This window comes from Cynoglossus semilaevis, chromosome 7, assembly GCF_000523025.1.
Source record: "Cynoglossus semilaevis isolate Cse_v1.0 chromosome 7, Cse_v1.0, whole genome shotgun sequence".
Taxonomy (NCBI): Eukaryota; Metazoa; Chordata; class Actinopteri; order Pleuronectiformes; family Cynoglossidae; genus Cynoglossus; species Cynoglossus semilaevis.
This window is the reverse complement of record NC_024313.1, coordinates 10045382-10057674: the sequence shown is the minus strand read 5'-3', so window position 1 is coordinate 10057674 and position 12293 is coordinate 10045382. Positions and strand designations below refer to the sequence as shown.

Here is a 12293-nt window from a genome sequence, read left to right as displayed (position 1 = left end):
TGGATGAACAGCCGTCTTTACCCCCGAGGCTTCCAGGGTTTTTTGAGTTGATTCCTTTTTTTCCTTAACTTTTTTTTTTTTTTCTGTTCCTCTTTCATGGCCTTTCCTCTAACTGTCCATAGTCTGACTGAAAATCAGTGTTTGCATTCAGGGTGGCATCCCTGTGTTGGAGAAACTAAAAGACTGGTTGATAGATGACATGGACGAGAATCACCTGAAAAACCACTAGAAAAGTTCTTAATGCAGCAGACTAATTTTTTTTTTATCCATCATTTTCTTTGAGTATTGGATCAAATCTAATATGATTATATTGAATTGCTTTTATTTTATTTTGTGTTATTTTGTTTGGCTCTCAGTGAGTAGTAGTTTTAAGGACAAACCATGGACGACACAAAACATCAAACGCTCTGCAGTCTCTTTTACGGCTATCAAAGTGGTTTTATTTATTTATTTTTTTTTTTGGATGAGAGATAAAAACCTCTTCCACAGTCCCAGCCTGGAGACCAGTCCTTAATGATCTCCCTGTGTTTGTCTCCTCAAACCTGGGACTCAGGAACCCAGGTACCACTGGGACCTGCTGCTCTGTGACTTGATAAATGGGTCAGAAAGTTAGGAGAGAACTTCTCTGCAGCATCAGCCGCCAGCTCAGAGAACCGTCTGAGAAACATCAGTGATGTCATCATCAGACAGATGATGGAAACCAGCCTCTGTGGTTGGTCGTCCTCAACCAGAGCCAGGATTGGTCGGGATCCTGTTTCTGTTTCCTGCCTCTCCTGGAGCTTCTAAAAAAAAAATATTTTCTCATCCCCCTCTGGTCATGATGCGGACCGTGGTTCTGGGCGTCGCCCGGCGTCTGACGTGGAGTCGTGAGCTGCAGCCTCAGCTCCTTCACTGTAGCTGCATCACATGTTCAATCTGTGTAATTGAAATGGATGGAGAAACTCTGCCTCTGGGTAACTGTGTGTGTGTGTGTGTGTGTGTAGGTGTGTGTTTGTCCTTAAAATAATGTAAATCACAGGCTGCACAGAAGTGAACGAGACGTGGGACAAGATAACACTGTAGCAGCTAAAATGAGGATTTCACACACACACACACACACACACACACACACACGCTCTGTCAAGGTTGTGTTACAACTATACCTACAAACAACCCTTGACTTTTCTAAGCCAATCACTGAGCAGATGTTAAAGTCAGTGACAGTGAGATGATGCTGTAAGGAAACATCACGATATATCGCAATTTATCGTATCATCCCCCCGGTGTCGCAATAGTTTGGTTAAAATGGCCAAAAATCCCATTGAGGCACAAGCAGTGACACTAAGTCAGAAGATCTGGACACACTCACACACACACACACACACACACACACACTCTCTCACCACATTAAAGCAGGTGATTGTCTTTCACTGTAACCTTGACAAAACGTGTCGACGCTGGAAAACTGGCAGCAGAAGCCAAGAGGTTAATACACCTCAGGTGTGTGTGTGTGTGTGTGTGTGTGTGTGTGACTGCTTACTGTAACATGATTAGCCGCAGCCTTAGCCATCACTTTTCTTCTCTCCTGTGACCACCTGTGTCCACGCCGTGGTCAGCAGATCACCTCTGTGGCTGAGCGGTGTCGTCTGAGCCGAGGGTACGAAACCCGACCCGACTGAGAGATGTCGTAGGCCCAGGAGAAAGATTCAAAAATGAAGATGAAGGGGTTTTGTTTGTTTGTTTATTTAAATCAGTGACATTCTTCATTTTGACACTTTTTCATGCTGGTTTAAACAGAGCCCGGTCAGGGAACAGAACTCTCTGTCCCCAACAGCAAAAAAAAAAAAAAAAAAAAAAATTTTTTTGGAAAATTTTTTTTAATTTTTGCTAAAATTTAGCCAGGAGCTAGTGCTAACCTTAAATCATTTTACGGTCCTCTGAGTCGTCCGCCGTCGTGTCCCAAATGCTACATATTCTGGCCGTGTTGTGGGAAAATATATTCATAAAAGTACTCTGAGGAGGAAAACTCACACATGTCCAGTATTCTTTAGATGAACATCACGTAACAAAATCCTTCTCCGTAATAAGAAGCTGCAGCTGGAGCAGAGATTCACAGAGATCACTGGAGGCTTAAGGTCTAATCCTGGATTGTTTTTTTTACAATAACGGACGAGCAAAGAGGACATGCACACGCACGTACACACACGTTATTTTGTTGCATATGTTTTTATATTTAAAAAACATGCTTCTAACCCTCATATACCCCATATATATATATGTATTTATATATATACAGTATATCCCTAATTATCTGACAGAGTTCTAAAACCTGTTGCTGAAAGACCTGTTTTTTCCCATGGTACCATTTTAGTCCCTGTTCCTTATTTTTTTTTCATCCGGTCCAATGTAAAGGCAGAGCTGTGTCACTGTGACTGATCAGGTCTCCCTGTCGTCTTCCTGTTGATTCAGATCAATGAGAGAACTCAAAGGATGAACAAAAAAAAAACCATTGTGAAGGAGTTGAAGAATTGATGCTGAGGACTTGGAGTTGAAAGAGGAAAAAAAAGAAAAGAAATAGAAGTCGGTGAGGAGATTGATGGCTGCAGCTGATTGGAGGCCGAGTGGATGTTGAAAGAATCGGTGGGTTTTTGTTTGGAGGCAGACGGAGACGGAGGAGCTCAGGCTTTTTGTTGATGACTTTTGGACCTCCACTCACCCATCGCTCTGCCGCCCCTCTCCCTTATCTCCCATCTTTCCTCACTCCTTGTCCAGATGCAGAGAAGGCAATGATCCTCGTCTTCTCAGCGCGGCAGCTCCTTCATTTCTCACCTGCCCTGTGTATAATGTTTCTCGTTGAAGTACGAGGAGGATCATTCTCCTGTAGTCGTCCAGTAACAGCTCTGTGTTGTCGGCTTCAGCAGCAGTGAGCTGCAGCTTTTGTCTGGCCTCACATTTGTGATTCATCACAGCCGGCATCCTTGGAGGGGAGATTAATCTCACAGTTGTGTTTTCATGTTCGCAGCTTTGAATTGAAGTGAGAGAAGTGGCCGTGGGCAGTCTCTCTCTCTCTCTCTCTCTCTCTCTCTCTCGCTCTCTCTCACCTAGTCAACTCATAAAGGACAGTAAAGAGGTTGTTCGTTTGAATCTCATCTTTCTAACTCTAAATCACATGTGTCAAACTCAGGCCCCGGGGGCCAAATCTGGGCCGCAGTGTAATTATATTTGGCCTGTGAGATCATACCAGATGTGTACTAGAGTTGGCCCTCCAGTATGTAGTACCTAAATACTGGTAGAATCTGTAGTATTAGTGGAGTATGTGCTATGTTTTAGTACGTACATTTTGTTTTTGTTTTGTTTTTTGTTGTTGGCCTGTGAAAGAAAGATTTATACTAAAAAAGATCTGGAAAGGTTACAGATAAAGAGAGATAATAAGAAACTTTAAAAAAGTGTGTTTTTATTTCCAATTTAATTTCTCATGTGTTTATAATATTTATGTTGTATTTCTAGACTAGACCCAAGGATTTTCTGATTAATTTTTAATTAGGCTCTCATTCAGACTGTCTTTCTGTCGATCCATCCATCCATCCTCCCATCGTCCATCTATACATCCATCCATCCATCCATCCTTCTATCCATCCATCCATCCTCCTATCATCCATCCATCCATCCATTCATCCATCCTTCCACGCACCAACGCATCCAAAACTTTTTAGTGAGTCATGTGATCAGCTGTAGTCATGGTAACAGATATTCCAGGTCCTGGCAATCATAGCAGATATGATTATTATGGTCTGTTTCCACTTCCGTCGTTTGCTAACACTAATTAGTGTACGTGTCCTACACCGGTTCCGACCCACTGGTTCATCTTTAATCGGAGTCATTCCGTTTCTCCTCCGTCACAGTAATTGAATTAAACAAGGAAGGACGGGTTTGTTTTTCCCTCTGTTTTAGTTTCGTAAACACTTTGGTCACAGTTGTTTCATCTGCTCCAAATAAAACCTGTCCACGTGGTCTGCAGCGCTGCTCAGCCTACAGACCACAGCCAAACAAATGATAGGAATCAGGACTTGTTGGAACGTGAGTCATGGTGTTGGCCGTCGCCTCTCTGAACGTCCTTGTGAGTTTTTTGATTTGTCAGCACGAAGTGTTAAAGAAGACCTTCTGAGACCAGATCCCCCGAGGGCCTGTCAGGATTATTCCAAAATCAATTCCTGCCAAGGTGGTTTTGTCCAAAGACAGAGAAAAGTCTGGTGTTCTCGTAATGTTTTCAGAACACACTGTAGGTCTGAAAGGCTGAGAACATTCTGTCCCATCGGTTCTCCATTCATCTCAGGTACAGCTCAACAAATGCTGGAGGCTCCAGGTAACTGGAAGAAACGAGGTGGGAAACAAAAAAAAAAAGCCTCCCCTGACGTGAGGGGTTTCTTGGCGTCAAGAAAACAAACACTAACGAGTCGTTCAACAACAAAGAAGTCTTAATTAGTTCAGTATTAGAAGTAAAGAAGCGGAGGCTTGGAGCTGTGGGAGGATTATTTTGGTTTTCTGAGAAGAACTTCTACAAACACACGGCTTCTCTCGCTGCATTAAGCCTCCCACCCAGAGAATTCCAGCAGAATTTTTACAGCAGCTTCTCTGAGCTTGCCTCACCCTGCCTCCCCCTCTTGTTTCAGAAAAAAGCATCACTGACGTTGAGCCTGCAGCTCAGCACGGTCAGATTTACTAAGAGGAGCAAAAGCCTCAGCAACACATCCACATCCACATCCAACCCCCCCCCGAACCCACCTCTCTGACCATCTAAACCATCACCTTTCCACTCGGGGGCAGACACGAGCCCAGATGTGATGATGAACTCAACACAGTAACTTTGAATGTCAAAAACTGACCAAAACTTATGTGAAACAATCCAAGCATAATTCCCCTTTAAGCTCAGGGATTATGGCCCAGAATCTCCAGCAAGGTGTATAATTGGTTTGAAAAAATATTTTAGAAAAAATACCAAAAATAAACCATTGGCCATCGTTCATCATTCAGTGCCACAACATTTACAGGAAATAAAATAATAATAATTTTAAAAATCCCAAATAAGCCTGAAATAGAATATAACGTCCCAGGATGTGTTCCCTGGGGTACTCCAGGGAAAAATACCAAATAAACAAACAAACAAACAAACAAAATCAATATAAAATACAATGACTGCCCAAAACTTATAATTCGTGCCAAAAAAACACAGAATCTTTCTGTGTGAGTTCCTCACAGACCAACTTCTCCACTGTGTCTTTGTTGGTGAAAACCTTGATTTAACACTGTTTCATCACCAACTGCCCTGCAGGAACGTGGACGTCCATTTAATCTGCCCCGTACACAGCTGTTAGTATTCTGGTCACTGCTCCGACCGTGTGCACCGCCCTTATTACACCGGCAGCTCCGGTGTAGAAGTGCAGTGAGGAGGAAGGAAGCACGGTGACAAGACAATGGATGAGAGTAAAGTGTCTCGTTGTGTCTTTGTCGTTTTTGAGGCTCCAGTGAAGCGAGAATGTGAGAGGGGAGAAAAAAAAAAAAACAGGGAAGTAACGACAGTGATGTGGACGCTAGCGTTTCCTTGATGTGTTTGACAACCAAGGTACGAAACCCGGATGATTTTGGACTGGGGACAACGGTTGGACGTCAGAGTATATTTGGGTTTCAAAAGATGAAAAGTTGAAAACCTTCCTCTGTTGTTGTCCGTCCTAGAGCGAGGACAGTTTGTTTTCTAACAGCACGACCAGGGTCAGTCAGTAATGGGCCGTCTTGTCAACTGACATCCTGAATTTTTCACTGACAAAAATACAAAACTTTAAGACAAGGTTTTTTTTTTGCAGACTCATTTCTTTAATTAAAAAGAAATGAAAGAAAAACTTGAAGACTTCTCTTTTCTTCTTCAGAGTTTTTTGCCCTCTGGTTAGTCAGAGGAAATGAGGAAAATAAACAGAGAGACAGGAAGTTGAAAATGACTCACACTGGTGAAAACGTTTTTTTTTTCGTAGGACTTCAGTTTTCTAAATTATTTTGTTGTACATGACTACGGGTGTGTATCTGGTGATACGATACGTATCGAAACACGGCGGCAACGATACGATACACTGCGATATATTGAATTTTTTTAAACATGTGAAGCACACTGTAATTTTGACCTCTTTAATGCACGGTCTGAGTGTCACCCCTAGTGGACAGGTTGTTGTGAGTCAGGCAGTGAAGGATGTGGTAGAAAACCACTCTCACCTTCACTTTCCATCAGCTCTGATGGACACCAGCGCTGATGGACACCAGCTCTGATGGACACCAGCTCTGATGGACACCAGCGCTGATGGACACCAGTTCTGATGGACACCAGCGCTGATGGACACCAGTTCTGATGGACACCAGCGCTGATGGACACCAGCTCTGATGGACACCAGCGCTGATGGACACCAGTTCTGATGGACACCAGCGCTGATGGACACCAGCTCTGATGGACACCAGCGGCCCAGCGTCTGCGGCCGATGACTCAGCGTTGTGTTTAATGGAAAGCTTTTAGCTGCTTCTGAATCCTCCCACCACTTACAGAAGAACTAAAGAGCTCAGCAGAAGAGAAGATTATCAACCCCAAACATCTCCTGACTCCACAGCTCCGTCAAACTCTCTCTCTCTCTCTGTTTTTTTGTTTTTTGTCTGTAGGCTGATGGGTTTTCGGTGTTTGTCGTGACTGTCTTTCTTTTACTGGTCTGACTCACTTGTGTTGTTTGGTGTCTTCACCTTCACACGGCGGCGGCTGCTGGGTTTTTTTCACAGAACAGGGACGGACGTTAGACAGAACAAAAAAAAACACCCGTTATTAACTCAGCAGCAAAAAAAAAACGGAACTTGTGGCATTTCTCTGAAATAAAAACCAAAATGCTAATGTTGTGTTTCTCTATTTCTTTTTTTTTCCCGTACAGGAAGTATAAAAGGAGCGACTATCGTGGACGCACTGGATACTCTCTACGTCATGGAAATGTTTGAGGAGTTTGATGCAGCCACAGACTGGGTGGAGAAGAACCTGGACTTTAATGTGGTATGAAAAATACATTGACGCCAAATCGGCTTAATATTAACAGAAATATAAATAATAATATGAAAATAATTAATAATACTGATGCTTACAGTGTCTACAAACTCACGAGCTTCATGTGAGCATTAAATAATTGTCAAAGTCAGTGAATAATGAATTACCAATGACAAAATTAATGACAGAAATTAATCAGAAAAATAATTTAATTAATTAAAAATTAATCAGAAACCCAGAAAATAAAAAAGTTAGAAATAATAATATATATAATCTATAAGTAAAAAGATCATTTTAGTCCCAGGCTGCATTTTGTTTTTGTGACCTTGTCAGAAAACACAAACCTGGTGAAGTACTTTAAAAAATGAGACCCCCCCCCCCCCTCCTCCTTCTTCCAATCCTTTGAAAATAAAAGCTTCTTCTTTTTTTTTTATCCTCATAAGAGAAAATTAAAAAGTGATTGTAATTACACCACAGCCATTTCACAAAGAACATAATAGGCTTTTAAATTTGTGGGTGTTAATTTCAATTTGGTAATTTTATCCTTCTTGTTAAACATAATTTCATTACAGCCGGTGATGAGCTCCGTCGGTCATGGTTCACAATACCAAGTGAAACCAATTTGCTGCTACATTTTCAGTTTTGGTGGCAGCAGCTGAGTGGAGTTTAAATGTCCTTCTGGAGGGAAACTTCTTCTTCTTCTTCTCATCATCATCATCATCATCATCACAACATCCACCAGAAGAGTGTGGATGATTGTAGTTTATAGCTTTTATTATCATTTATCATTTGGCCACACATCACCTACAGATTCACTGTTCAATTCCACGTTACTCTAAGACGGGGCGGGGGGGTCAAACTCATTCTCACCGGGGGCAACATCAGTAATACAGTTCCCCTTGAAGGGCCCGTTGGGTCATTAGGTCGTTTGGTACCGAGCCGCAGTGGGACACAGTGGAAAAAAAATGTACCATATTTTTACTAATTTACTTCATTCAAAGAAAATCCAGTCATATCCATTTACTTTTTTTTTTTTTTTTAAGTTATTCTTAAAAACGGAACAAAAAAGGTCGGGGGCCGCTGGTATAGATGTAACTACTCCATAACAGACTAAAACTTATTTCTGCTATTGATTATTATTCATTCAAGCTACAAATATTGTTCATTGCTGTGTAATAAAAAAAACTTTTAATTACTTAGGTTCAGAAACTCTGCTGCATGGACTTTACTAAATGCTTTTCTAAGCTCCCGCGGGCCACACAAAACGACTTGGCGGACCGCATTTGTCCCCCCGGGCCTTGAGTTTGACACATATGCTCTAAGAAATGAATGAAAGTCTCTAAATATTAATGTGAATTCAAATGCATTAACGAGCCTAACCCCTGGGGGTCTAAGAAAATTAAATTTCACTTTACTCTATCGCTATTCTACAGCACTGTAGAGATTTATTTAGATTTTTTTTTTTTTTTATAACAGTCAAATATTCCTGATGTTGGTTCCTTTTATTTCTCCTCTAGTGATTCCAAATGTAGATCCTTCTGTTTCAATGTTAGTAACCTGATTCTTGACGATACATACTCCTGCTAACCACTGCACCACCATGCGGCCCGTTCCTCCTTCAGTTCAGTTCAGTTCAGTTCAGTTCAGTTCAGGCTCAGACATGTGTCGGTGTCGGTGAATCATTCAGCCATTGTTTTTCTCCTCCGTGTTTGTGTTTGTCAGCCGTCGCGCTGCCACTCAAACTGCAGCCTCACAGCAGGCGTCCCAATTAGCTTCCTCCACGTCTGTGTTCATTTGCTGCAGGTGGATGAGGCCGGTGACTCCTCGTACAGAGCTGTTCGATGAGCACGTCCTAATGAGAAGTCGCTGCTGGGCTTTTATTTTGAAGTTTTCCAGGCGAAGTCAGGAAACCATGTCTCTGAGTGTGAAGTCGTCCTCGATGTGTGTTTCCTTAAACTTTTCCCACACATTAAGGAGAGCAAGTTAACTCTTAGTGACTGAATGACACAATGCAGATAAAGTAGGTCTTTAAATATACATGTGTCTCTGAGGACGTCTGAAACTTCAAAGTCCAGCGCCGCCGCTTGGAGGACGCTGAAATGTCAAGGCAGTCACCTTGAGTTTTTTTTATTATTATTTTTTTATAATCTGTCACATTTTCGACGTGTGCTACTTTTGGAAACACAGAAAAGAGAGAGACAATAAAGTAGAAGAGACTGAGGAAGACAATGGTTTGGTAATTAAAGAGGACGGTCGGAGGCTGATGAGAGACTGTTTGGTTCCTGACAGGAAGTCAAAGACGGGAAGTTTTATCACCGTTACATCAAAGTTGAAGTGTGTATTTTGGTACTCGTCTACGAGACCCAAGTAGGTTCATACAGTTCTACATCTTATTTGTCCGGGTTTACGTTAAAACACTACTACAGACGTGGACAAACTATGGCCTGTGGGCCAAATACGGCCCAAAAATTACAGTTGATTTGCATTACAGCAAATCAACTGTAATTTCTGTCGATGCCACTAGAGGGCAGCAGACATCAAAAGTGCCAAATTATCTTTGAAAGTTTAGGTTTATTTTGTGAATTTAACCCAGCGTTGTACATCCAACCAATACTAAATCAGCACGTTCCCATTTTGAAGTTGATTATGAAATCGCACTGGTGAAAATATCACAATATTTCAAAGTATCAATATTATTTTTCTACCCTAATGATTGTTGACTGTTTGTTAGAGGCAGGAATTATTAGACGTACTGCTGCCATCGTTCTACTTAATGGCTTACGAAGTGTAAACAAACTGATTAATCTAAATGAAATTATCGACACGACAACCCCTGCTGGAGCTATTCTGATTGGATCTTGTCCTCGTCAATGTCAGTTTTAGACAGTGAGACTGTGTCTAAATACTCAGTCCGTCTATTTCTGGGTGAAAAATCCCACAGCTAATTTGACAAACAAACCTCGGCTGGACCGTTCGTCTGAGCAGGAAAACAATGAGGCTTTTATTCTCCCTGTGTCATTGTTTGTGAACAGCCGTCCTAAAAACTGCGTTTCCTGTTTGACTGACAGCTCCCATACGTCACTGACGCCGGAGAACACGCAGGACGACAGACTGTTTCCTTTGGCAACAGACAAATGATGTGTCAGACAAACGAGTCCTGTCACTTCCTGCCTGGGCCGCGGTGACAGATTGACTTGTCAGATTGTGTTGGTAATTTTTTGTAATTAAAATCAATTTCTCTCTCTCTGCACCACAGATGGTGAAAAAAGCCATTGTTCCTCCGCACTGTTAATGAGGAAGGAAGTTTTCAATAGGCCAAGGCCGGGACGTAGCTCTATAAAAACAAGTCATTTCTGGATTGAAGAGCTTCTGCCGCTCCATCCTTCAGAGGCCGACGGCTTTAAAGCCCCGGGCTTTAAGAGACTCGCTGAGTCAGCGGTCGTGTCGTTGTTATCTCCCCTCTGCAAGAGGCCATGACAAAGCTGGGAGGGTGGAGGTCGAGTCCCCTGGTGGTGCAACATTTAAGTCGTGACAGCAGCTTTCAGAGTGGAAATAATCCAGGAGAGTGAGGCTGGTCCTTTAAGGACCAGGAAACTGCCGCAGCTGGACGTAAAAATATCAGACTCCCAAATATATGAACGGAACTTAAAGGAAAATATTGACCCTAGTTGTAACCAGCTCATCTTCATGGTAAAAAAATAATAATAATTTTAACGGTCACGGGTTATTTCTTCTTAAGACTGTAGAGTGTGTAACATATTATTTAAACTCACTGGCGCCACCTCTCTAAAAACAGTTAAACACACAATCTCAAGAAAAAAAAATATTTATAAATAGACAAAAGAGTGTGAGTTTCATGTTGATTCAGTTTTACGGCTTTAAAGACCCACCTTCAGTGTTCCCATGGACCCTGAAGGAGCTCACGGACCCTATGTTGAAGACCTCTGCTCTTGGGAATGGAGTTCTATTTGTTCTTTAATATTGTCAAAGTCACTCATCTTGAATGTCTTTTGTTAAGAAATTCTGTTAAACCAATACTTTGAACTGTGTTTGTAGCACCCCCTGTTGGACCTGCAAGTTAATATTTGATCCCTACAACCAAATATTGGCACAAACCTTTTTTATATATACTGTATATTCATAAAAAATGCAAAATGAGGAGTTTCACTATGAATTTGACACTCATTTGAAACTGTATCCTGTGTTTTTTTCCCCCCCGTCTTTGCTGCAGAATGCAGAGGTGTCTGTGTTTGAGGTGAACATCCGGTTTGTTGGAGGCCTGCTGTCTGCCTACTACCTGTCAGGAAAAGAGGTAAGAAACTTCCAGAAAGTTCCCTGCGTCTTTGCTGATAACAATGAGATGAAGAACGGCCGTCGCTGCCTCTGCTGTAGGCCGATTAATAAGAGCAGTGAAACAGAGCCGGGCGTTGACAGTGGAGACTGAGTGAGTTAATGAGAGCCTTTACGCTCTGGCTGTCCACCAATACCCACTCTGATTGCTGCTGGTCCAGATAAATGCATCCCATTAACGGTTGTCAAACTAAGTTCTGGCTGTGGTCTTTTAGAACACTTAGAAGAGTTTACTTCCAATCAGACCAAGGCAGAAAATTGATTAGTGGTAAACCGGCTGATAATCATCAACGCTGCTGATGCTGGACCTGGTCCTGGTCCTGGTGGTCTGGGCCGCCTGAGCCTGTGTTGGTATCCGTGTATGGGCTGGACAACAACATCCCATAGATTTTTTTTTGTTCCCCTTTCTCAGTCCTGCTGGTTCTGTGTGTCCCATAGATTTTTTTTTTTCCCTTTCTCAGTCCTGCTGGTTCTGTGTGTTAGGAGTTGGGGTGAGACCAGTGATAAAGCTCTGGTTCTGGGGTCTGACTCTGGACCCTGAGACCACAGATGTCACTTTCCTCTTTGTGCCTTTCACTTTACTTTGATTATGTGACTCTGCCTCATAATAAATGCCGTAGAAGCAACAAGGAGGAAACTGAAGAGACAGTCATAACAAATTAATTACCGTAACACACCTAATAGATTACCGGTAAATGTGGTTCCAAGGTTAGCCCTTAAAAAAATTAACTTTAGCCAAGTGTTGACATAAGGAATAGCATAAATATCTTAACATGTTCCTGAAAGTAACCCAAGTAATCTAGTACAGGTGAGTAAATGACAGTAGATTTAGAGTTTAATCCTGTAAATAATCTGCACTGGACTCACTCACTACAGCTGTGAAACACTGACCTTTGACCTTGCC

At 42.1% G+C, this 12293-nt stretch overlaps 1 protein-coding gene across 1 annotated transcript in view; it reads left to right on the top strand.

Annotated features, from left to right (window-relative positions):
- man1a1 (mannosidase, alpha, class 1A, member 1) overlaps positions 1 to 12293 on the top strand; it is a 48851-nt gene that overhangs the window by 8111 nt on the left and 28447 nt on the right. The window contains exons 2-3 of the mRNA XM_017033642.2: positions 6933 to 7048; positions 11271 to 11351. Of these exons, the coding sequence (XP_016889131.1) occupies positions 6983 to 7048; positions 11271 to 11351 (147 nt within the window). The 5' untranslated portion in view covers positions 6933 to 6982. The remainder of the gene's footprint in view (positions 1 to 6932; positions 7049 to 11270; positions 11352 to 12293) is intronic.